This window comes from Patiria miniata, unplaced genomic scaffold, assembly GCF_015706575.1.
Source record: "Patiria miniata isolate m_02_andy unplaced genomic scaffold, ASM1570657v1 HiC_scaffold_9, whole genome shotgun sequence".
Classification (NCBI taxonomy): Eukaryota; Metazoa; Echinodermata; class Asteroidea; order Valvatida; family Asterinidae; genus Patiria; species Patiria miniata.
In genome coordinates, this window is record NW_024037076.1 from 22305219 (window position 1) to 22332579 (window position 27361).

Here is a 27361-nt window from a genome sequence, read left to right on the forward strand (position 1 = left end):
CCTTGTCGCCCCACTGAGATTTTGAGTTTCTAAAAAAATTATCATTGATCTACATGACGCCATGGGCGTCAATCCTGGGGTTAGGGACAGGGGACATGTCCCCCCCCCCCCCCCCCCCACTTTACGTGTGGGACACAATATCAAATGCCCCCCCCCCCCCCCAGATTTTTGAACTCGTGTCTCATTTACATGGCCCTATTACGTACTACAATGTATCTTTTGCTTAAAAAATATTGGTTAAAGTGGTCAGAAATTGCCTCAGATAGCACCACACAGCATTTAGAATCCAAAATTTTTCGGGGCCCTTAAGCGGGCCCCGAACCCCACGCCTAAAGCTCAGAATGGTCGGAATCGTAACCGACTGATCCAAAGCACCAAACTTGGTATTTTCGTATACTGAGCCCTGAATTTTTTTTTGCGAAGGGTGCCTAATTTGCATAAATCGTTAAATCCCAGCTGTGGAATTCATTTGTTCCCATATAAGTTGCGCGCATTCACTTTTCCTCAGATATCATCACGGTCTGAGTCTCGCTAAACCTCAGTACTAGATAAGCATCAAATTCACGTCACTTACTGTACTGACACCAGTGGCGTAGCCACCGGGGGGGGGGCGTGGGGGGGGGCGACCGCCCCCCCCCCATGAAACCTTGTCGCCCCACTGAGATTTTGAGTTTCTAAAAAAATTATCATTGATCTACATGACGCCATGGGCGTCAATCCTGGGGTTAGGGACAGGGGACATGTCCCCCCCCCCCCCCCCACTTTACGTGTGGGACACAATATCAAATGCCCCCCCCCCCAGATTTTTGAACTCGTGTCTCATTTACATGGCCCTATTACGTACTACAATGTATCTTTTGCTTAAAAAATATTGGTTAAAGTGGTCAGAAATTGCCTCAGATAGCACCACACAGCATTTAGAATCCAAAATTTTTCGGGGCCCTTAAGCGGGCCCCGAACCCCACGCCTAAAGCTCAGAATGGTCGGAATCGTAACCGACTGATCCAAAGCACCAAACTTGGTATTTTCGTATACTGAGCCCTGAATTTTTTTTTGCGAAGGGTGCCTAATTTGCATAAATCGTTAAATCCCAGCTGTGGAATTCATTTGTTCCCATATAAGTTGCGCGCATTCACTTTTCCTCAGATATCATCACGGTCTGAGTCTCGCTAAACCTCAGTACTAGATAAGCATCAAATTCACGTCACTTACTGTACTGACACCAGTGGCGTAGCCACCGGGGGGGGGGGGCGACCCCCCCCCCCCCCCATGAAACCTTGTCGCCCCACTGAGATTTTGAGTTTCTAAAAAAATTATCATTGATCTACATGACGCCATGGGCGTCAATCCTGGGGTTAGGGACAGGGGACATGTCCCCCCCCCCCCCCCCACTTTACATGTGGGACACAATATCAAATGCCCCCCTCCCCCCCAGATTTTTGAACTCGTGTCTCATTTACATGGCCCTATTACGTACTACAATGTATCTTTTGCTTAAAAAATATTGGTTAAAGTGGTCAGAAATTGCCTCAGATAGCACCACACAGCATTTAGAATCCAAAATTTTTCGGGGCCCTTAAGCGGGCCCCGAACCCCACGCCTAAAGCTCAGAATGGTCGGAATCGTAACCGACTGATCCAAAGCACCAAACTTGGTATTTTCGTATACTGAGCCCTGAATTTTTTTTTGCGAAGGGTGCCTAATTTGCATAAATCGTTAAATCCCAGCTGTGGAATTCATTTGTTCCCATATAAGTTGCGCGCATTCACTTTTCCTCAGATATCATCACGGTCTGAGTCTCGCTAAACCTCAGTACTAGATAAGCATCAAATTCACGTCACTTACTGTACTGACACCAGTGGCGTAGCCACCGGGGGGGGGGCGTGGGGGGGGGCGACCGCCCCCCCCCCATGAAACCTTGTCGCCCCACTGAGATTTTGAGTTTCTAAAAAAATTATCATTGATCTACATGACGCCATGGGCGTCAATCCTGGGGTTAGGGACAGGGGACATGTCCCCCCCCCCCCCCCCCACTTTACGTGTGGGACACAATATCAAATGCCCCCCCCCCCCCAGATTTTTGAACTCGTGTCTCATTTACATGGCCCTATTACGTACTACAATGTATCTTTTGCTTAAAAAATATTGGTTAAAGTGGTCAGAAATTGCCTCAGATAGCACCACACAGCATTTAGAATCCAAAATTTTTCGGGGCCCTTAAGCGGGCCCCGAACCCCACGCCTAAAGCTCAGAATGGTCGGAATCGTAACCGACTGATCCAAAGCACCAAACTTGGTATTTTCGTATACTGAGCCCTGAATTTTTTTTTGCGAAGGGTGCCTAATTTGCATAAATCGTTAAATCCCAGCTGTGGAATTCATTTGTTCCCATATAAGTTGCGCGCATTCACTTTTCCTCAGATATCATCACGGTCTGAGTCTCGCTAAACCTCAGTACTAGATAAGCATCAAATTCACGTCACTTACTGTACTGACACCAGTGGCGTAGCCACCGGGGGGGGGGCGTGGGGGGGGGGGCGACCGCCCCCCCCCCCATGAAACCTTGTCGCCCCACTGAGATTTTGAGTTTCTAAAAAAATTATCATTGATCTACATGACGCCATGGTCGTCAATCCTGGGGGGGAGGGGGGACAGGGGACATGTCCCCCCCCCCCCACTTTTTGAAGGGTGGGGGACACAATATCAAATGTCCCCCCCCCCCAGATTTTTGAACTCGTGTCTCATTTACATGGCCCTATTACGTACTACAATGTACTACAAATATTGGTTAAAGTGGTCAGAAATTGCCTCGGATAGCACCACAGAGCATTTAGAATCCAAAATTTTTCGGGGCCCTTAAGCGGGCCCCGAACCCCACGCCTAAAGCTCAGAATTCTGGTAGCTGATTCAATGATTCCAACCTCGAAAACAATGTTCAAAAAAATTTCTTATGCCTTTAGCTGAGAAAACCTCGAAAATTATGTTTAAATTATTATCTTTTGTGCTAAGATAATTATTGGTTAAAGTGGTAAGAAATTGCCTCAGATCACACCACAGAGCATCGAGAATCCATTTTTTTCGGGGCCCTTAAGCGGGCCCCGAACCCACGCCGTAAGGGCTTCGCGCTTCGCGCTCGCATCAATTCTGATCAAGGTATGTCCGCCCCCCCCCCCTTTTGAGAAGCGATTGGCGCCCCTGCATGACGCCCCCCCCCCCATGAAATGTTCCAGCCCCCCCCCCCCCCCAGCGCCCCCCACTGAAAAATTCCTGGCTACGCCACTGACTGACACAGTTACCTTAACAAAAATAAATGGGAAATTATGTGAAAAAAATGATAGCATTTTCATATTAAGCCACCCCCCCCCCCCCAAAAAGGGGGGAAACAATGAGGTGTCCCTATATTGGTCTAAAAATTAGGGGAAGGGTTGCCCCTACGTTAGTAGGGGACTTGAACAGGTTCAAGGAAATCCCCCACAGTAAGATATTACCGTTGGTACAATAATTACGTCTACTTTAAAAGGTTTTTATTTACCAATAGCTGGGAATTTCCTTGAACTTGAAATCTCCCATGTTAAGGGACCCAACCCCTCACCTACGGTACCTTTTATCCCAATTTACGAACACCTCGTTTTCCTCAGTTTTTGTTTTCTAGGCTAAATATAGGTTTTCCCGGCCAATTTCCGAATTTTTCCAATCAATTTCATTATCAGCCATTCAATTTCGCGTGAGTTTTGCACATGTGATCAAATTGGGGTTTCTTTTCTGGGGCATTCAATTTCAATTTCAAGATCATCACTGAATTTTCGTGTTTGTTTTTGGACATTCTATTGCGTTTTAGTGCATTCAAGACTTAACTCTGTGCATTCTTAAATAAATTCTTTGCAACTTTTTGACGGTTGACGCATGAATTAGCGAACGTCCATGCGCTTATCATACTTTTCGTTTCTTATTCGTTTATGGGCAATCACTTTCATCGTTTGGTAATTCTAATTAATAAGATTTTTAATTGATATATTTTCCTCCTAGGGTTAATTTCCCCCAAAAAGATCCTGGTGACTGTAAAATTTACAATATAACAAATTAACTGATATGAAGGATACAAGATGTACCGAAATGAATTTGGCTATTTTATTTCTTTTTCATTGTTGAACTCTTTTACTTGTTTGATCAAGGGGCTTCTTTACGTTGACGATTTCTTGACGTGCAACACATCGGGGCATATGCTTGGCAATGGTTGTATCATCAGGAACACTTCATTTTGGTAATTTCTTATTAAAACGCGTTTAAAAACGTTTTCTTGCATGTCTGACCGAACACTTATTTAAAGGGCCATGCAAAGTACATTTTGGGTGCAAACCTTGAGAATACATCTTTGTGACACATTTAACCTTATTTTCAAGTTTAATTGTTCCATCTGAAAGGTAGTTTTGGTGCCTTCTCCGTTTTTATGCAAATGCAAAGTTCCATATTCATGAGCAAAACTGTGATGTCATTCCATGCAGAGGTTACATGTTTTTTGGTTATTTCAGCAAAAAGAAGTTGCTAGAATTTTGGATATTTTGCTGTCATAAATTTCTTTTCTTTGCTGATTCTTTGTTGTGTCAGTACATGGCAGTAAGCCAATGAGCAATCCTTTCTCACAAATGTTTTAAATTTGCAAATTTGGGTAGATAAATTTGAAAGAACCTCTAAACTGAACAATGTCTTCCTGAAATCACATCACAGCAACAGCGTGCTCAGTAGTCCGGAAAAGCATGGATACTTTTAAAGATATAGTCCATCATTTGTAATTTGTGCATTTTGTTCGTTTGAAGCAACAAAAGTGTTCAAAATCTAAAGAAGGGTACTAAACAACTAACCTGATGAAGTTTCAGCTCAGCTTCAGCTGTATATTCCGAGAAAAACAGCATTCTAGGATCTCAATTTCAAATCAAAAGTTGCTGAATCATGTTTTGAATTGCTTGAATTCAGTGTCCGAGACGCGTTCTCACCACTGATCTCTATATAAAGACTGGATAGCGGATATGCATACAACATTCACACAGTAGACTTTGCATATTGACCAATTCGCCCCCGGTCTCACGAAGATGGCCGCGTATGATACGAACGTTCTACGCGTAAATACGCGCGCGTTGTATCAACAGTTGACGCGCATTTTGGTCACGTACACATATTATGACGTTCTAAAAGGGACACATTTCCGTAGTGATTATTATTTCAAAACGCCGAAAAAGTTATATTTGCGGCATTTTAGTAACCACGACGTTATAAAAATTGTAGTTAACCTTGGTCAGTGATGGTGGTCAAAATATAAGTCAAGTGAACCGCGACGTTACAAAAGAAATCATGCTGTCTATAAAAACGACAACTTGTCCTTTGTAGATCACCAGCCGGTCTCACCAATATGGCGTCAAATTCGTACATTGTGCGGCTCTTTATTAGCTATCCAGTCTTTATATAGAGATCAGTGGTTCTCACTGAGCCGATTGCAGCCATAGATATAGAATAAAAAAAAGACTAGATCGGCAGTGCGTACAGACGCGCGCTCTGTCATGGGCGGCACCATTTTTTAGCGCGTGGGGCAAAAGTTGCGTTACGCGCACCTTTTCTCCGTAGGTTTGTATGGAAAGATATATTTTTATGTCCGTATAAAAGTAATATTTTTGACCTGTAGTAATTATTTCTCCGACAAATTTAAAAATGGGTTATCAAGCTGCATGTTCATTTCGAAGTTTGGTCCATTTTATTTTTCGTATTTATTTCCCGTTTTCAAATGCTGGTGCGCGTTGCTTAAAAAAAACCTTGTATCCAGTTGTTTGAGTGCTATTTTCTTCATCAACAAACAAAAGAATCATAATTTTAAACGTCTTATTTCCGTAGTTGTTGCGCTAATTTAAATTCACGGCAGCTTTTAAGGGACAACACCCAGAACATTTTTTCTCCATTTCCCCTCCTCAGGGTAGGCCTATGACATACGCCGTATATCAGATGCAGTTTTGTGCTGTTGGATACTGGGGGGGGGGGGGGGGGGGACGCACGCCCCTCCCCCAGACCTTCACTAAACAAAATATTAAAAAATAGAACAAATAAGTTTGTGTTATTTTGTTCCGGACCTCTTGTGGCGTATCCAGCATCTGAAAATCTTCAAGAAGGCGCAAGAATCTCACCATGTTGAACAAAATGGGTGCTTAACGTAGAGCACAATGTAAATAAACTTGAGGAGTTAATTAGGTTTATATTCAGAAGTTCGGAACATTACGGGAGTGTAATTTCATTTCATTCTGAAAACGGTTTTCCGGGGCAATATTATTGTCATTAAAAGTCACGCATGTACAATGCAATCCAAGTATATTGTTCTCATGCCAGAAAGGATAATAATTTTAACACACATCTCTAAAATCATCCATTGAAACATTTCACAATGTTCTTAACTAATGCAACGGTAATTTAAAGCACTTTTTACATTCTACTTTTTCCTTGTCATTGTTTAAAACAATGTTTTTATACACATTTTATCAGATAAGCTGATTCTATGTGGAGATTGTTAGCAACGCGCACCACCATTTTTAAACGAAAAATAAATACGAGAGGAAAATGGAGCAAACTTTGAGGTGACTACCCAGATTGAATATGCATATTGAATTTTGTTGGATACACAATAACTACTGGTAAAAATGTTACTTTTACGGACATAAAAATATAAGTTTGTGCACAAACCTACGGGAATGTAGGTGCGCGTAACGCACGTTTTGCCCCACGCACTACTGCGCGTAGAACGTCCATGAGGGAACGGGGGAATTTGTGCACACTCTATAGCGCGTATGCACGCCTGATTGAAGCTATACGCGATGTCGCGCACTGATCCGACGAATTATTGCAACCGCGCGCGCGTGTACGTCGTGCCAATGCTTGCGCGCGCTTCGCCGAATAACAAAACGAACTACTAATTTAAATTTTCCTACGGTTAAGACGCACCGTTGGAAAGGCCTTCTTTCGTTGATTACTTCAAAATGACAGCTTGCCAGAAAGAATAATTTCACAGGGAGTTTAGTCCCCTTACTATCTTTCAACCAAGTATGTTTTTCAACAATAATTACGCCAGTTACTTTTCGGATGGCTGCAAATTATGCAATATAGCTTTAAATGTTTAAAGACTTGCACTTTGCAATAAGACCATCCAAAAAACGGATGTCAAAATAGTTTCCATACATTTCAGAGTAGTAGAAAGCTGCACAAAATGTATTCCTGAGAAAAATTCATTGCACGGACTCTTTAATTAAGGAGTAGTGTGCATATACGGATTGAAGACATCAGATATGATTTACGCTGGCATAATTAAGAATTTACGGAAGACGGAAAGTGCCACTCAATAAGTCTGAATATTTTTTTGTGTACGTGTGAAAATATTGTTTTGGTACAGCGGCCGCCACTTATTATGTGGCGGCCGCCACATAATAAGTGGCGGCCGCTGTACAAACAATTTCAATCTAAAAATTAAACGAAGCAGGCGCTAAATTGAATGAAAACTTGGTGAAATTAGCCGGGAAAACCTTTGCATTACAATGTTATAATTGTTCACATTGCTTTTCATAAAATATTAATATTTTAACTCTGCCAGTAAGCAACTTGGTGAATTTGAAGCTCAATACTGAGGTTCAAGTGCCAGACTATTTGATATCTGGAGAAAAGGTAAATGCGCGCAACTTTAGGGTATAATAATAGTCACTTTGGATCGTTACCATGTCCTCCTAATTACTCAGTCACTTATAATTTTGCTTTAGAAAATGTTATATAGTTAAAAAAAAAAAAAAAAAAAAAAAAAAAGGATTCTTAATTACACCTCCGGTAAGTAGAATACTTTTTTTTTTAAATATAAAAATATACCCAAATATGGGAACAAATATATAATGCCTACACCGTACGGGGGTATTTACGATTTATGCAAAGTAAGCACCCTTCCCAAAAGAATTTCAGGTGTCACCCCTTCAAAATATCTTCTCTATGGCTGTGCGAATCTATCTGCCAAGTTTGGTGCTTTGGACAAGTTACGATCTTGTCAAAAACTGGGTCTAAGCCACCTGACTATGTTGGTACAAGGAATTCGCGCCACGTTTCTGTATAAGCGCACTGTTTACTCGGTTCCATGGGCGTCGCGGGGGGGGGGGGGCAAGGGGGGCACTTGCCCCCCCCCCCCCCCCCCCTGGAAAAGCACCAAAAAAAGAAAAGAAAAGAAAAAGAGGCGCGAAGACAAAGTGGTGTAAATTTAATGAGTTGGGGGAGGGGGCAAAATGTCCCTGCCCCCCTCTAAAACTGATACATCGAGAATGTGTTGAGAAATACAAGCATTTTTTGGCAAAAAAATTGTTTGCCCCCCTCTAGAAAAAAATCCTGGCGACGCCTATGCTCGGTTCGTTTACTTTGGAAAGTGAATTATTGAGATATTAGGGTTTTTATTAGACAAGACTTGTATCGGGAAAAATCGAAGCGTTCCGGGAAAAAAGCATTAAAAAAAAAAACATGAAATAACAATGGAGAGTTACGTCAGTAACTTCAAACAGATTTTCCATATACGCCTATTATTTTTTTTATGAAAACTTTTCGAAATCAATGTATTTAATGTTCGTGGTTTTTTCATAAAAAAAAAAACATTTCAAAATCTACGTATTTCATTTTCGTATTTTTTTTATCCCTCCTCTCGAAGTTGGTTGTAAGTAAATTGCCGTTTTGAATGAGTCCATCAATTAAACGAAAAATATTCTAATGAAGGAACCATTCTTTTTTTTTAACTGAACACCGAGGCCTTCACGAGAAACTGTATCGAGATTCATTCATATATGCTGCATTATATATTATATATAGGTTTTCCCGGCCAATTTCACCAAGTTTTCATTCAATTTAACGCCTGGCTCATTCGATTTAGATTGAACTTGAGCATTCTATCACCTTTTAAGATGCATTCATATTAAAAGTATCGCGTTGTTCATTCAATTTCGTCTAAACCATTAGTAAGGGGTTGATCGGGCATTCGTTTTCATTAATGGGCAAACATATTTCACATTTTGTCAAACATCTTTTAAGACTTCATACGTATCCGTATTCCTTAGCGTAAATCATAGTTGATGACTTCAAACCGTAGATTGACTTTCTTTCTTAATTAAAGGGTATGTGCAATGAATTTTTCTCAGGAATTCTTTTTTGCGCAACTCTGTGGAATGTAAGAAAACTACACATTTGACAACACTTTTTGGGTTAATCTTATTGCAAATGTACGAAAGCCCATTAGCGCCACTGCAAGTATATATGTTGCGGATTATTTAATTCGTTATTACGGATAACTAATTCGTTATAACGGATTATTAATTCGTTATTACGGATTATTTAATTCGTTATTACGGATTACTAATTCGTTATTACGGATTACTAATTCGTTATAACGGATTATTAATTCGTTATTACGGATTATTTAATTCGTCGGTCCAGGGTTGTTGGTAGTCCTGCCTCCGAGGCTTGATCCTTCTGCCCCAGAGGCCTCTGAGCTGTGCATCTCCACCAATCCATCTTGGCATCGCCCAGGTGTGGCTTTAGTCGGTTGTAGTGCACTTCTTTCGCTTTGGCACGTGGAGACCTCCGTATTTGGAACGTGAAGTCATTGATCCTCCTCAACACCGCGAAGGAACCCTCCTCTTACCAGCACTGCAGCTTGGGTGTGTGTCCCACCTTCTTCAAGGGGGTGTACAACCACACCGGCAGCCCCGGCTCATACCCGGCTCCTTGGGCCCGCCGATCGTACTGTCGCTTTTGGTACGCTTGACTCTTCTGCTGGTGGCGCCGGGCAAATTCCTGGGCACGTTCCATCTTCACCCTAATTCATCTACATATCCGTGTACTGCCACACCCGCTGTCTGTTCCTTCGGCAGGCCCACCACCACATCCAGCAGAAGTCCCACCTCCTGGCCAAGCATGAGCATGTTCAGGGTGAATTTAGTGCTTTCGTGCTGAGAGGAACAGTAGGCAATCATCACGTACGGGAGATGTTCGTCCCAGTCGTCCTGATTTTCGTCAACGAACATGCTCAGCATGGTGTTCACCTTGCGGTTGAAGCGCTGCCATCTGACTGAGAGTGAAACCGCGTGGTGCTAATAATCTTGTGAATGTCGAGCAACTTACATACCCCTTGGAACAGGCCAGCCTCGAATTCCCTCCCTTGATCCGTGTGGATCTCTAGGGGGGTTCCGAACCGTCTCTGCTGTCTGGCCAGGAATCGGGAATGCCTCTACCCACTTGGTGAAGTAGTCGGCTACCACCATGATGATCGTATTCCCGGCCTTCGTCCTCGGAAGCCTACCCATGAGGTCGATTGCAATTGAGGCGCTACATTGGAGCCCCCACCACGTACTGTTGGAGTGGGGCTCTCAGAGAACGCGGCAGTGGCTTCTAAAATCCGCATTTGTGGCACTTTCGGCACCAGTCCACCGTCTGACGTCGCAATTCTCTTTAGTACACGGGAGCCATTGTCATGGGCCAGTCTCAGTACTTCTTCCACTTTCGCCCGTGGGACCACGACCTTCCACACTGGTGGTCCGCCGTTTGGCTGTTCCCATCTCACCTGCAAGACCCCTTATAGACAATCGCAATGTCTCCCACTTGGCCCACCAAAAGTTCGTGCCCTCATCCAAGGCCGAGAGGTCCACCCAGCTAGGCCTGGAAACTCCCTCTTCTAGTGACCGCATGATCCTGACCAGCTCAGTTTCACTGTGGTGTTCTTGTTTCAGTTGTTCGTGGTCCCAGGCTCCCAAGAGCCCGTCCAGGTCTGTGCCTCCCCCGTGCTGTGCAATTGACCCCTCGACGAGTCATCGGGTTCCCGTCGAGCAGAAGGGCCTTTCCCAGCAAAGCACTCCTGGCCGACTTCCCTCGAATGTACCCACTGGCCACAGGGAATTCTGGAGATGGCATCGGCGTTTTTGTGCTTCAGACCCGCTCGGTGCTCCACGTCGAATTCATAACATCCTAGCCTTAAGCCACCTGGCCATTTGCCCTTCTGGCTCCCGGAAGTTGAATAGCCATCGCAGCGACCCATGATCTGTTCTGAGTATAGGAAACGTTTGCCCAGGAGGTAGTGCTTAAAGTAGTTGACAAATGGACCACGGCCAGCAACTCTTTCTGAGTGGTGCAATAGTTGCGTTCGGCCTTGGACAGGGTGCAGCTGCCGTAGGCGACAACCCGTTCCCCATCGCCACCCTCTTGTCACAGCACATGCTCCGATTGTGCAATTGCTGGTGTCAGTGTCCAGAATATAACGACATTCCGTGTTCGGATAACGTAACACAGGTGCCGTGGCCAGCGCGTCTTTGAGATGCTCGAAGGCCGACTGACAGGAATCTGACCAAGAGAAATTAAGCCTTCTTGTTGTTGTTGGTAAGGGCATGAAGGGGACGCATCGGGCGATCTCAGCAAAGTTAGCAATGAAGCACCGATTGTAGGACGCCAGTCCTAGAAAACTCCGGACCTGAGTCAGGTTCATCGGTCGCAGCCAGTTTCTGATAACGACGACCTTCCCTGGATCCGTCCTCACTCCCCTCAACCGACACCAGATGACCCAAGAAGGACAATTCTGTCTTAAAAAGGTTGCACTTCTTCGGTTTGAGCTTCAAGCCGGTAGCTCAAAATCGCTCCAGGACCATAGCCAGCCTCCGGTAGTGTTCCTCAAAGTCCTTCCCACAAATGATTACATCGTCCAGGTAGACCACCGCTATCTGCCACTGCAGCCCCCTCAATACTTGCTCTATCAGACGCTCAAGCATCAAACATCAGACGCTCAGCATCACAGTGAATTGGTATAGGCCGTTCTGCATTCCAAAGGATGTCCACTCCTGGTCCTTCTTGTCCATGAGGACCTGCCAGTAGCCGCTGGCCAGGTCCAGCGTGCTAAACCACCTTGCCCCGCTCAATGCGTCCAGGTTGTCTTCAATGGGGGATGGGATACATCACCTCGTTGACTTCCTGGTAGTCGACACAAAAACGGACAGACTGTCTTTTTTTTCTGACAAGAACAACTGGCGAGGACCAAGGGCTATAGGAGGGTTCGACCACACCCTCCTGCAGCATCTGTTCCACTCCGCCTCCAGTCGTTTATGTATTGGCAATCACCTTGGCGGCTGGCGTATGGTGCCGCTATCCCTGTCTCGATATTATGCTGGATCAGATCTGTCCGGCCGAGCTTGCCGTCCGGGCCCGTGAATGCTCCGGCGAACTCTGTCAGCAGTATCCCCTCCGTTTCTATCACGTCCAGGTCATCCATCGGTGAGAACAGGGCAAGGCGGCTTCCTTTGTAGACCGTAACGGGGTCGGCTGTCGGGTTTAACACCCTTACTGGCATGGTTCCGTTGTTTGTGTTGTCGTATATTCCTCGCAGCGGATTTAGTTTAACGTTCTTAAACGCAGGGTTCGAGATCGAGATACAACAACTGACGGACAATGACACAGTTCCGCGATTGTCTCTCTGATAAACTTTTATTGATGGCAAACCTCCTTGGCTGACAATTTACCGAAGATAAAACATGATGGACCTAGAGTTTAACGGTCCTCGATGGACCCCTGTACATTAAGAAATAATACAAAACATGGGTTTAAAATACTACTACTACAGTCATTATACAATAGACCACAACACACAGTTCAAAGGTCATAGTGCTGGTAACCAAAACACTATAAAACAGTACATCAGCTGGTGCTCAATATATGGAATGTGACAGGTTACATAACACTGTTTTGGTTAGACAGAGATTTTTCCTTGTCCTCAATTAAAGGCATTTAAAGCACCAGAAACAAAACATTGATTGAACGTAGCTCAAAACAACACAAAACAACTTGAAAAACAGATCTTATTAATACACTGTCTTGACTTGTCAATTGGAATTGAGTAAACATTGTTTCCAAAAATACAACAACGAAATCAAAGATAATATTCAAAATCCGGCACTTAATTGTGAATCAAAAACACAAGAAATCAAGAGCTAACCTGGATATATCTAACAGCAGACCTTACTGCTACATCAGCTACGTCACCATATTTGTAGCTGGAAGCTATACGAAAGAATAAAATGATTCTTAAATTAACGGTTCTATAAAATATCAATTAGATACTGATATAATAGCAAGTTCAAGTTCAATTCACATTATCAATAATGTTTTGATTCAATTTAAGTTGACTACCAAACTTGTCATTGCTAATCTCTTTTGTTTGAAATGCATTAAAAGTAAAGCAATTAAACAGTCATTAGTAAATTCAAGATGTAGATAACTTCGTTCACAGAAACGCAGACAACCGATCGAATAACGAACAACCAAATATAAGAATGATTAACTCTCATCAACATTACAACTACAGAACAAAAGTAGCTCTAGAAACTAAGTCTCAAAATTACAACTCAAAATAACAAGATAATAAAACTCACCCGATATGGCTACTACAACGGTTTTGCTTCAGTGGCCTGCTAGATGTGGGTGCAGACTGGTCTTTTGACCCTGGTGCGGGATCTTAAATACCCACTTTGTTTGGGTGATGGACACTTCCATCCATTTGCCGATTGGCTAAATATTAATTTGACCACTCCTTCCCCGTAATATAATTTGAATATAAACGTTGCGATTGGCTAGTTTCTCAGTAATCAGGGAGCCCTGGGTGAATCTGCTGACCAGCAAGATCTCTCCCAGGTCCCAAACAACCTTCAAAACCTAATAGATTTGCTCTAGTAATCTAATATAGCTCTGTGGTGAGAACGTGTCTCAGACGCTGACTTCATAATTATTATTACTACTATTACTGTAATAGGGCGACAGATTTTGCGAACTCCGTCCACAATAGGGGGATACACCTTATTGAGGCGACAAAATAACTGTCGCCCTTTTATGAAAACGACCCTTAGGATAAGGAATTTTGCTGTCGCTAACCATCTAGATCGATTCCTCATGGTCCAATCAGTATAAATACTAAATTTCGTGGAAAAAAACATAAGGTAAACTTGGGTTAGGTGACAGTTTAGGTTTGTGCACAAGTCTGGGAAAGTCACCCTATTGGGGCGAAAAGAGTAAATGTTATTATTATTATTATTAATAAATATTATTATTATAATATTATTATAAATTACGAATGATGGACTATACCTTTAATGTACATGTATGACTGAGTGAAAGCGATGGTGTGACGTCATTGTTAAATAACAATATTTTCTTATGAATAAACGTACATAAGTGAATAATCATGATCATTGACGATGTGTGCTGCAGATAATACACCGCAGCTAGCCCGAGCGAAACCAAGAATTGGGCCCAAGTCTAGTTTTGTTACCTACCAGGAGCGAGGTGGCGCCCTTCCCCGCCCCGAAGGGCCCGGGGAAGGGCGCCACCAAGCCATGGCAGTACCTTGCGCACGACATGAATTAAAAGGAATTGTTCATCTTTTTGACCCCGAAATTAATCTGGTATCGCAAGAATAACACAAAATACGACCAACGTCGTGGTTGTGTGTGGACGTCTCTATTCTACCTTCAAATGCTCTTGTGAAAAAAAGGCGTGCGTGTTCCCAGGAATTAGGCCTAGGCTATAGCCTATGGTTCATTCAACAGTTCAAGGCCAAGGCCCAAGCGCGTTAGCGGTAACCATAGTAACTGACGTTAGAATAGGCCTAGCACTACAGCGGTAAGTATAGTCGTGTTCCCTAGCGTGGCGCACTTCGAAGCTTACCCAACTTTCCTCGTGCAGTGTTGCCAAACCTCTTTGTTGATAAACCTCAAATTCATGCAGTAAAATACTGGTACTTTTACCTTTTTAATTCTTGCTATTTAACATCTGTGAACAATTTCGGTTTCATAAAATTTAATCCGAAATGCAAAAACGGTCGCGTCCGGAAATTGGGCACAAATTGGCGGAGTGTTCCCTAACGTGGCGCACTTGAATAAATCTCAGAAAATTCCAAATTAACATTTAAGAATTTCTGTAAACTTGATAAATTCTGATAAATCATTATGATCTTTACTTACAAACCCAGCCAGATGTTTGTCAGAAAATTATTTTCTTATTTTTCGGGACACTTTCAAAGGGTTCACTTTGCACTTGAAAATAAAATCGGAAAATCACGCCAAAATAGATTTTTCTTTTAAGTTTGTAACGGGTAAATAAACTCGCGATTTATGAACGGGTGTGTTTAGAACTTGATGAAATTTCACTTTCTGTGAAATTTCAGTTCAAACTTTTGCTCTAGCTAGGCGCTACAGGCGAAAAATCAAAGTGCGCCACGTTAGGGGCCGCGCCACGTTAGGGTACATCAACAATATAGTCATGGAGGTATAGTCGTGTTCCCTAACGTGGCGCACTTCGAAGCTTACCCAACTTTCCTCGTGTAGTGTTGCCAAACCTCTTTGTTGACAAACCTCAAATTCATGCAGTGAAAAACTGGTACTTTTACCTTTTTAATGCTTAGTATTTAACCTCTGTGAACAATTTCGGTTTCATAAAATTTATAGTGGATATTTTGCCGGAGGTAATGACGGCAAACTAACGATTACTAAAGGTTTGCCGGCGGCAATCCATATCAACAGAGGGCGCTGTACTCTTTAAAATAGGGCTGAATTATAAGATGTATTAAATTCCCACCAAATGTTGTGTAGCACGTTTGGTGTAATGGTTAAGCAAAGGCTCTAGTAAGCGGGATGACTCGCGTTCGATTCCGACCGCACCACATTTTTAAGTTTTTTTTTCTCATCCCCAAATAAATAAGAATATTCTTCTTTTATTATTTTAACATGTCTCAAACATGTTTTGCAGAGTATTACATTTTTTTTTTCAGATTTGTGGCTCTGGAGGATTTTTTTTAAAAGGGAAATAAAGTCCGAAATTATAAAATGGTCTGAATCCCATCTTGTGAATACGAGGTGACAACGATAATTTTGGCATGGAGCCAGCCTAAAACTTGTCACCGGAAAATGTTGAAGTACAAAAATACAGTAACTGCGCATGTTCAGTGCATATCCGGCAAACTAACGTTTACTAAAGGTTTGCCGTCTCCGGCAAAATATACACTGCCTAAAATTTAAGCCGAAATTGAAAAACGGTGGCGTCCGGAAATTGGGCACAAATTGGCGGAGTGTTCCCTAACGTGGCGCACTAAAAAAAAATTCCAAATTAACATTTAAGAATTTCTGTAAACTTGATAAATTTTGATAAGTCATTATTATCTCTACTTACATACCCAGCCAGATGTTTGTCAGAAAATTATTTTCTTATTTTTCGGGGCTTTTCAAAGGGTTCACTTTGCACTTGCCAAAACGCCAAAAGAAATTTTTCTGTTAACTTTGTAGCGGGTAAATAAACTCGCGATTTATAAACGGGAGTGTTTAGAACTTGATGAAATGTCACTTTCTGTGAAATTTCAGTTAAAACTTTTGCTGTAGCTAGGCGCTATAGGCAAAAAATCAAAGTGCGCCACGTTAGGGTACATCAACAATATAGCCCCATAAATGTGGCCAATTAATTCTGGTTACCTCGTAAATAAAGGCCACACTTCCACCATGTACAAAAAAACTTTGTCAAATTTTGATTTTCACATTTAGGCTTAGTTTGTAGTTTATTTTTGCTTAGTTTAAACATACTCACCCTCTTTTTAATTTAGGGTGATCGTGTAGACTAGACTGTAGTGTAGGGCCTGGTTCAATCAAGGAACAAAATCCACTTTAAAATGATTGGACCTACCAAACTAGTTGGTGACATTCTCAATAAACAGGTATGTCATAGAAAGAGGGCAGGGTTTTGATTTTTTGAGGGAAATTTTGGGGTAAAATGACGATGACAGCGCGGCGACAACACGCGACCCGAAAATAAAGATGGCGATCACTGCGTGATGTACCGTGAGCACGCACGGCGCGCTGAATCGCAAGACACAAACCGCGCAGGAAAATTGTGATTTCTACCCCAAGAATCTGTTCAAAATTGCAAAATGGGTGTCATTAGAGTTGAGAAAAATCTGCTTTTGATTGAAAAGGTGATTGTTGAGCAAAGCCGCACTTTCTGATTAGCCTATAAAGAGGGTGAGTATGCTTCTAAAGCAAAAATAAACTACAAACTAAGCCTAAATGTGAAAATCAAAATTTGACGAAGCTCTACATGTTTTTGTACATGGTGGAAGTGTGGCCTTTGCTTTATTTACGGAGGTAGTCCAGTAAATTGGCCCTATTTATGGGGCTACAGTAATTATAGTGATTCTGTGGTTTAGGACCACGTTCCTAGCCAGTGGACTCCCCTAAGAATAAAGATGTCATGTGCAAGGATACATTTGGTGGAGAGAGGGTAGAGTTTTGATTTTCGAGCGCAGTTAGACCCGTGTACATGGCTTGTAAACAAGCGAAATTACATCACAGGTGATAAAACTAGTAAAAGCACAATCATGACAAAGTAAGGCGATTGTGTATCTACGAACACGGTTCCTAGTAATACTAGTATCCTCGTGTGACCTTTTTTCGCGCACTTAATACTTTAACCGATTTTTTTTCTTGTATAAACTTAACCCTACATAGTTATGGACTTTAATTTTGTAAGAATGACTATTAATAAACTTCGTGGAAAAATAATTTGAACAAGTTCGAACGTCAATTTGACCAAGAACGTTGTCGACTGCAGATGAGTCAAATTGGCTGCCACAAAAGTTTGGTGCCGATAATTCTCGCACGAACGGAAAATATCATTCTGCAAAGTCTCCATTGTGTCCTACTTCTGAAAACAATGTGGAACGATGTTTGTTGAATAAAGGATAAGTTTATGTGCACAACTTTGGTCTGTAGTTTGATAAACTAACTTTAGTTTGCCACCTGGCATTGTTACTAAATACCCGTTTGTTTAAATATGAAATAAATGAATTTCTTTTGATTTTGGTGGACAAAACTTCCTGCAAAATATTCAAAATCATTTCATAATTGAAAATTGGAGGTAAATAAATTAATCCACACATTTTTCATATATCTGATAATATCTTTTTGTCAAAAATGTAAGAAGTAAAATCCTATGCATGGAAAGAATTCCGAGAATTTTTGTTTTGCTGAAAGTTAACCATGTGCCAATTACATAGCATTTTACATATTAGTACAGATTCGCCAACAATAGAAATAAATGCAAATGAACTACATTTTGTAGCCGTGGCTATATTTTTAAGTACATGGAAAAATATATTTGAATTGACCCCTCCAGCTGAGTCCAGCAAAAGCATAACAAAGCCACCCTTCTGTAACAATTTTCTCCGGCATTTATTGCTCATTCCAGTACACTTGCAATATCAATCAATCAATTATATAAGGCGCGCCTAGCCTGCATACAGTCGACCATACCATGGCCGATCACGCCACCTCGACGCGACACATGATCGCATACACCTCATTTCAATGAAAAAAATAGGTATCAGCCTAATGCACATTGCATGCATTTTTTGGGGTACTTTAAAAATTACGATTAGGTCTTATTCCGACAGAAATATATTTTAAAGCATATTCATTCCAACAAACGAATCAGTACCTAAATCTGCATCTAGCTTAACAAAACAGATCATAAAATATTGACTTGATATAAAGCGCATGTCGTTTTTCATGCTCCTTAATTCTGATTACGCCCTCTGTTGTTAAATGAAAGTCGACCGAAGTTGAATATCATGTTTGGGGGTTCGCTCGTACCCCCGCCCTGCAAACAGGATGCTCTGATTGGTTGGATTTTGCATGACCAGTGACCTGCGCGTCATCAAGGTCATGACTCTGTAAGGTTTGAAAATGCCGTTAAGACTGGTTCATTACTCTTTTATTCCAGTTTAGAGATGTTTTTTATCGTTGAAAAGCGTAATAATGTAGGAAATTCTGTAAAACTTATCTGTGTTGTAAATTTACAATTCCCGTCACTCGCTCAGGCTCCGTTTCGAATCACGAACGGTGGGATTGCATTATGCTCAAAACTTTGTCCACATGATCCGCAATGAAACAGAAATCACATCCGGTATGGAATGTGCACAATTCTATGGGAAGTTTTCGGATAGCATTAGCGCACATTGTCTAACTGCAGTCTTGAACAGCTGCAGCCAGATGCTTTATACATAGGTCATAGGCCACTTCCTTCACAAGATTCTGTGAAGCTCATCAGAGTATTCCAGCGTCATGTTTGCAGGGCGGGGGGTACGAGCGAAGTTTGGGGGTTGGACGGCGACATTGATTTGAAATTCATAGTGATGTTTTTATTAGTTTTCTGGGCCATTCAATAATGTTACGTTTTGTATCTAGTCAGTACGGCAATAATTTAGTCTCTCTTTTATTTCTTTCAAATTACTTCTCGGAAAAGCTATTGATTTTCGCATAAATGCATTGAGAAGAAAGGCAATGTGACGATGGATCATTAACGGTGATTTGACATTGGTCCGTGTTGTGTGAAAAAAGATACAAGCCGAGAAAGTTGGCTGCGCGAATATTGGTCAGCGCAAATTTGGGGCTCTGGACGATATAAGGGAACAAAATCCACTTTAAAATTATTAGACCAACCAAACTAGTTTGCGACATTCTGAATAAACAGGTATGTCATAGATAGAGGGCAGGGTTTTGCATTTTTGAGGGAAATTTGGGGGTAAAATGACTAGGCCTGTGACTCTATGATGATGATAGACCCGTGAACGTGGCTTGTAAACTACGCCACGCTCCATTACCATTTTGAACCATCGAAACTATCTTTTCATGACACAAAGTTAAAACTGAATATTATTTTACCGTGTGATAAGCGCTCCTATATATGAAACGTTCTTGAAATCTGCTTTTTCGGCAAATCTTGCATATGAACGAAATTTGATGTAAAATCTGGCGAGGGCGCACTACTGCTCGCTGCGACGCGAAAAATAAGAGGAAATATTATTTTTTATTTTTCTGAACAAGTAACAAGGACCTACTTTATAAATACTCCCCATACTTTCAAGTTCCGTTAAAATGTTTACCTGAAGTACAGTATTCAATTCAACTTAATAGTATGGAAATAAATCTGAAACCTTAAAATACATGGTATTCCTAAGCAAAAACTGCACAGCAAATTTACATCTTACTTCTTGTGCTTAATGTAGTCAATAAAAAAATAACAACAAAAACAGGTGGATCTGGAATCCTATAAATTGAATTCATCATGAATTCATCATATAAGAATATTCTTATAGGCCCATGTCTTTTTCACTTTAATATTCAGATTTTTTTTATAATTAAGTTGAAAATGCAGTCGTTACACTTTTCACCTCTTGTGCCATTAATACATTGGCAAAATTGAACAGTTGCTCTTTATGCTCCAGCTTACACCTGCTACTAAAATCAGAAGAGAAAAAAGCCCAGGCATGGAAAAGATCCTTGCTGATCTTGTTGATGAACTGGGATGTCAATTAAGTTCACCACAAACACAATCTATAGGTCTTCTTATGGAAAAAAAAGATGTAGTAGCCGTCCTCCCCACATGATCTGGGATGCGACATGAAACAGCTGTCAATCTGTCCAAGCGACAACCATAATCGTATGCGTAACATGAAGCAGACGGGTAGCTTGGAGGGCTCTGATAATTTTGCATGCAATTAACCCTGGGTTCTTGTCCAGTTAAAGTTAAAATGTATTTCTACATGTTCGTAAGGGTCTTCATTTTTGGCAAATTTCTTGGAAATAACACGCCCTGAACACGCGTGAAGGCACACAAAGATTTCTAGGTAAGGGATTGAAAACTATGGCCGGGTTATAGCCGCTACCTGGCTTGATCTGCACAGCATGAAGTTGTGAACAAAATTATCAAGCCCAGGTTATATCTGTATCCTGTTGTCAGATCTTTCAGACTGCTGCAACTGCCCCCCGACTTAGGCCGGGCGGTGGTGGGTTGAGCGCTTTGGTGCCGGGAACCCTCCCTCTCCAGAAGCAGCAACTGTCATGATATAGGAGTCATTGTCATTGTCAGTAGAGAGTACTCCCTTTTTTATAATTCAGACTGGGAACTGTTAGTATGAGTGACGTACACCAACGTGCCAAGTCATAGGAAATGATCTACCACGGATCAATTTCACTAGGTTCGAAATGATACCAGAGCGTTGCATTGTATACCACGCCACGTTCACGGGTCTCTGATGATGACAGATGACAGATGACTTACGAACTGTGCATGTGTTATTCTTCATGCTAATATGAGCCAGAGTTGGCAAGATTGGGTTTGATTTGTCTTGTAGATAGCGCCCTCTAACATTGGTTTAAATTGGCTGCACTTGCTAGAGCCATGCATCGCTGCTAGGGGCAGCTGTACGTTAGATGGACATAATCCAAATCCAGTACTTGGGCCAAGACTACCCCACCCAAGTCTGAGGTCAGGGAATGGGCCTGATGAAATAGAGGACATTTCCGGGTAACACCATGTGGAAAGAAATCTCTTCTTGGAATAAGTGCGTTCTGAAAAGAATGGGCCTGAGATAAAATGAAAATGTTGTGTGCGTAGGATTTACGAAGCGATGTTTTATTTGGCATCTAAACATCGGCACATCTTTCATGTCATGTACCACATGATACACTGTACATTTGGTGTACATACTGTTCGTAATTCTTTCACTTATAATCCTTTCTTACTTTCCAGATGTCAGCTAAAAGTGTTCCGGAGGCTTCAGATATTTCAGACAAGTCAGATGATGATAGACACGGGACCTTACCTAAGTCAGATCATGGCACCGAGAATATGTGTGATTGTACCAGTTATGCTACAACTGAACTTAATGAAGATTTTGACAGAGACACACATGTCGTACAAAGACTGCTGCTTCTTTCGAATAAGATCAAGAACCACAACATTGTTGGCAGCTCACTCCTCTCAAATGTGAAGTTCATACAGTACAAATATGAGAGTGGTGCATGTGATGCTATTTTTAATCAAGTAACACAAGCATTGAATGGGGCAAAAGTTGAAAGTATTGCCTGTATCTTCCATACCAAACCAGGAAACATATTGCTGTGTACAAATGGAGAAAACAGAGAGGTAAGACTTGATTTTAATACATACATGTAGCCACTTCAGAGTGAAGTGAAATTTAATCATATTTCTGGGGAAAACTAACATTGATGTTTATCTTTATTACATGTTATGCCACATTTTGCTCTGTATTGAAAGAATCCAAAATTGCCAGGGGTTCCAACCTCCATGGATGGATGAACCAAGCGTATCTTTTAAGCTGGGACATCTTTTGTAGGAAACCATAGATGTGGAAAACAGAATTTGAGCTCTGATGTGGATTGAAGAATGTGAGAGTTGTATGGAGGTATTGATGGGATGTTCAAAAGATGTGGCTCATACCTGATGCAAAGGGAAATTGGGCAATTGATGTCTTTGGTTTGGAATATACATCCATGATGAAGAGACCATACTCCTGTCAATGTCATACAAGAACATCTAGGAACACGTAGGCAAAGTGTGTCCTACAAAGTTCACATGTGAATTGGATAACTAGTATGGTACGGTACGGTACATGTATAAAGAGTTGCTACTTACAATAGCAACTCTTTGAAAGAAGATTCTCCGGACAATATCTGAGGAGGTTCAAGCTGGCCCATGACGATATTGGCGTACAAGTACCGTAGTTGTGCCCTGCATTTTAACCCTAACCCACCTCACTCCTCCAAACTCTTCCTGGCGGTTTTGGAGGATTCTAGAGGATTGAGGATGAATGGTGATTGAATCAAATGAGGATTCTTGAGGATTGAGGATGAATGGTGATTGAAGCACATGAGGATTTTGGAGGATTGAGGATGAATGGTGAATGAAGCACAAGAGGATTTTGGAGGATTGAGGATGAATGCATTTTGAGGCAGGACTGTCTGATGATTTTGAAGGATTTGGCATTGGTTATCCTTCATTTAAACACGAGTGCAAAGTTTTGGGATGAGGAGGATTTTGGAGGATTGAGGATGAATGCATTTTGAGGCAGGACTGTCTGACAATTTTGAAAAATTTAGGCGGAGTTGAAAAATTTTGGAGGATTTTGGAGGATTGAGGATGGTTGTAAGCAACAAGGGCCTAGGGGGTTAGGGTTAATGCTACAATTGTGCGAATGTAAGGATGAGTTGGAAGTGTTTGAGTGGAGGGGTATTGAATGGTATCGATGCTGTGTGGTGATCCATGTATTGTGTGGGAGGAGGCCAGTTAATGCTGTGTGGTGATCCATGTATTGTGTGGGAGGAGGCCAGTTAATGCTGTGTGGTGATCCATGTATTGTGTGGGAGGAGGCCAGTTAATGATGTGTGGTGATCCATGTATTGTGTGGGAGGAGGCCAGTTAATGCTGTGTGGTGATCCATGTATTGTGTGGGAGGAGGCCAGTTAATGCTGTGTGGTGATCCATGTATTGTGTGGGAGGAGGCCAGTTAATGCTGTGTGGTGATCCATGTATTGTGTGAAAGGAGGCCAGTTAATGCTGTGTGGTGATTCATGTATTGTGTGGGAGGAGGCCAGTTAATGATGTGTGGTGATCCATGTATTGTGTGGGAGGAGGCCAGTTAATGCTGTGTGGTGATCCATGTATTGTGTGGGAGGAGGCCAGTTAATGCTGTGTGGTGATTCATGTATTGTGTGGGAGGAGGTCAGTTAATGCTGTGTGGTGATTCATGTATTGTGTGGGAGGAGGCCAGTTAATGCTGTGTGGTGATTCATGTATTGTGTGGGAGGAGACCAGTTAATGATGTGTGGTGATCCATGTATTGTGTGGGAGGAGGCCAGTTAATGCTGTGTGGTGATCCATGTATTGTGTGGGAGGAGGCCAGTTAATGCTGTGTGGTGATTCATGTATTGTGTGGGAGGAGGCCAGTTAATGCTGTGTGGTGATTCATGTATTGTGTGGGAGGAGGCCAGTTAATGATGTGTGGTGATCCATGTATTGCGTGGGAGGAGGCCAGTTAATGCTGTGTGGTGATCTATGTATTGTGTGGGAGGAGGCCAGTTAATGCTGTGTGGTGATTCATGTATTGTGTGGGAGGAGGCCAGTTAATGCTGTGTGGTGATTCATGTATTGTGTGGGAGGAGGCCAGTTAATGCTGTGTGGTGATTCATGTATTGTGTGGGAGGAGGCCAATTAATGCTGTGTGGTGATTCATGTATTGTGTGGGAGGAGGCCAGTTAATGCTGTGTGGTGATCCATGTATTGTGTGGGAGGAGGCCAGTTAATGCTGTGTGGTGATTCATGTATTGTGTGGGAGGAGGCCAGTTAATGCTGTTAATTTGGCAACTTATTGAGAGATGTTGGGTCATTCCACCGGGTTGGGACACAATGTGTGACCTATGACCCCAAATGTTTTTAACGTTTAAACCCCAAATGTCACACTTCCGTCGAGTGATATTGACACCGTTACGTCCACATTAAGGTATTGTTTCTGCTATATTTGAACTATACCAAAAACAAAAGCTTTTCTTGGTTCATTAGGTGTCCAATTATAAATATGCAATATCAGTTTGGGTAATACATTTTGTATTTTACATATGTATGTAGGCCTACCGGGTATATGTGTAAAAAAAACCGGCCAAAACAGAAGACATGTATTTGGATGTAACATTGACACAGTGTTAATGTTATATCTGGATGAATACATTTTTGCTCATATTTTTGTCAAAGTACATTCAAATGATGTCCATTTTTTTAAAGTATTGAAATGCCTAAAGACAAATATTACGTTGAGCAATTGTTTAGAATGCATTGACACTTTTAATAATATAACCAAATATTTGGATGTAACACGCACTGTGTCCCAATCCGGTGGAATGAGGCTGTTGTGTATTGTGCATTGACCTATACAGCTCTGTTGTCCATGATGAGTCAGTTGGGATTGCTTTGGAGGTGTATGTCCAGCATTCGTACACATTGACCATAGCAAGTCCTTATTTCATGGCACTTCTTACTGTTAGCTACCCCCCCCCCCCCCCCAAAAGAAACCAAAGAACAGCCTCCTCTAATTCGGATGCAAATTTTGCTCCTTTGGTTAGCACATTTCACAGGTTAACAACAATTTTTGGCTTGTGCATTTACATGTGAAAATAACTAAGGATTCTGCACAAACAGGGTCAGTGCCACAGACTGACGGAGTTAGTGTGTCAAGAATACAGGCAGATGTAATTTGAACACCATGTTGAGAGGCCATCTCTGTAAAGGACAAGTTTCTGTCTGGGCTGTGGTTTGCATACATGTAGTAATCAGTGCTGTGTGCTGTGAAGTGCAAAATGTGTATTTGTGGGCGGGCTGTCACCATGTTATGGGGAAATGTTTCATCGAGTTGTGGGGACTTTCTGCTGTCCCCATAGTGTCTTCAGTCCCTATAGTACCATGGGATAACTCCTGTGTAGTCCCAAGAGTTATGGAACAAGAATGCGTGTACACACATGTGTGTTTCCTGATGTGGCAGCAAGCAGTGGAGTATTACAGTAAAGACAATAGACCCCACAAATCAGTCTGTAGAAATCTATGTACCCAACAGAGAAACACTATGAAGTTTGACATTTCTATAGTTATCAAGGAAAACAAAAGAAAGTAACAATTGTCTTTCCCACAAGTATATTTAGGCCTTTTCACACTGTCCAAAGTCTCTGGGTTGGAACCGGTTCCAACCCCGAGATTTGTTTCAATCCTGTTCCGACTTCTAAAATTTCAACCCGGTTCTGACCCAGGTAGCGTGTTCTAGCCGGATCGAAATAAACCCTGGCAGGGACCAGGGTTGAAAATCTCAACCCGGATCGAAATTGCATTTTTCGGCATGAACCGTGGCGAAAATGATTGTGTGAACCGCCCCGAGTTGAGTCACTCGTGACCGATCCTTGTTGAGTTGAGGCCGACATTCACCGAAAATCTGACACGCCGTGCCTATTTCCCTCCACTATCATCGCCATCACAAACACCGATCACGAGACAATCGTTCCCTAATTATCATCCAAAAATGGCTCGGAGTATGAAGCATCCTTTACGGAGTCTGAGCTTTTATATATTATGTCCGCAAACTGTACAAAAAAGGTACATTTCTAACGTTAAATCATGTATATAGAACGAATCATCTAACGAAATGAGCGGAGCCATTTTGGAAATATTATGTTGCACACAGCTGGTGTCGTATATGTGAAAATCAGACTCCCATGAATGCCTTTACTCTCTTATTGGTCAAACGCTCTCACGTGACCAGTCTTTCTCCTAATTATCATACTCAGGCAAGCACAATACTACCAATGAGTCCGTATTTCACTGAGAAGTAAATTCACGCTGCACACCGGCCTGTCGGTTAGCCTCGTGGGTGCACGCAGCTAGCTGAGCCGCGTGCGTCCCAATGCATAATGGGATTGAAAATGCGATCCGTGTTGAGGATTTGTAGTGTGAACACGCAGGGGCCCTAGCCGGATTGAACGTTACACGGTTCACGTAGCGGCCATTTCCGTAAAGAACAGTATGAACGTTGCTTCTCTCCGATCCGTGTCGAAAACAACTCTGGCTGAACCGGGTTGGATCCGGGTTGGTTTCAACACGGTTCGAAACGGAGATAGTGTGTAAGGTTGCAGTTTATGAAAGTGTCCTTATGGGCTACTAGCACAAAGGGAGGAATAAAAACCATAAGTCGGTTTTTGTCTAATGGAACCCACATGTGAAATTCTAAATATGAGGGATAAAAGAAGAACGATGCAAGTACATGTACCCGGCCCAAAAGCCAATCCGTATACATTATGTAGGTGTGTGCTTACTTTACATACACCTCGCAAACTGACAGACAAAGGGAAAACAACAAATTTTTGTTGTCCACAAGCATTCATCTTTTGTTGAAAACATTCCTCGATCCTGAGTTTGTGTGCTTAGTCTATGGGAGAGTGTTATATTATAGGGACAAAGGAAAAATCATTGTGCTCAAGAGTTATGTAAAGGACATAGACGAGTGTGTGTGTGTGCATGTTTTTGAGTTGACTGATGATTAGTGGTAAGGGGTAAGCCTCATCTACAGAAATGTATGAAACCTAGATTTGTTTGAATCTTTCAGACGCTGACACCTGGTAACATTGCAGAACAAAACTCTGTAGTGATTTTCTTCAAATCCCTCCTAAGTATGTTCTGTAAAAGAGACTGTGAATCAGTACGGTTTGATCTGCTTGCCTGCAGTGCACTAAGACCATCCGACATAGGGCATCTGGCACCGACATTGGCAAAGTTATTAGAGGTAAGTCACAAATTGTTGATTTAACTAATAGAATGAACTAAGCCATATCAAAATGCAGTGTGATCTGATGCAATTTCTGACCACTTTAACCAATATTTTCTTAGCCAAAGGTAATCATGTATAC

The 27361-nt window shown here is 42.0% G+C and overlaps 1 protein-coding gene across 1 annotated transcript in view; it reads left to right on the top strand.

Moving 5' to 3' along the window:
• Positions 1-14386: 14386 nt before the first annotated feature.
• The window catches only part of LOC119720968 (serine/threonine-protein kinase Nek8-like), a 189496-nt gene continuing 176521 nt past the window's right edge, over positions 14387-27361 (top strand). The window contains exons 1-3 of the mRNA XM_038190833.1: positions 14387-14696; positions 21651-22046; positions 27061-27237. Coding sequence (XP_038046761.1) covers positions 21651-22046; positions 27061-27237 — 573 coding nt within the window. The 5' untranslated portion in view covers positions 14387-14696. The remainder of the gene's footprint in view (positions 14697-21650; positions 22047-27060; positions 27238-27361) is intronic.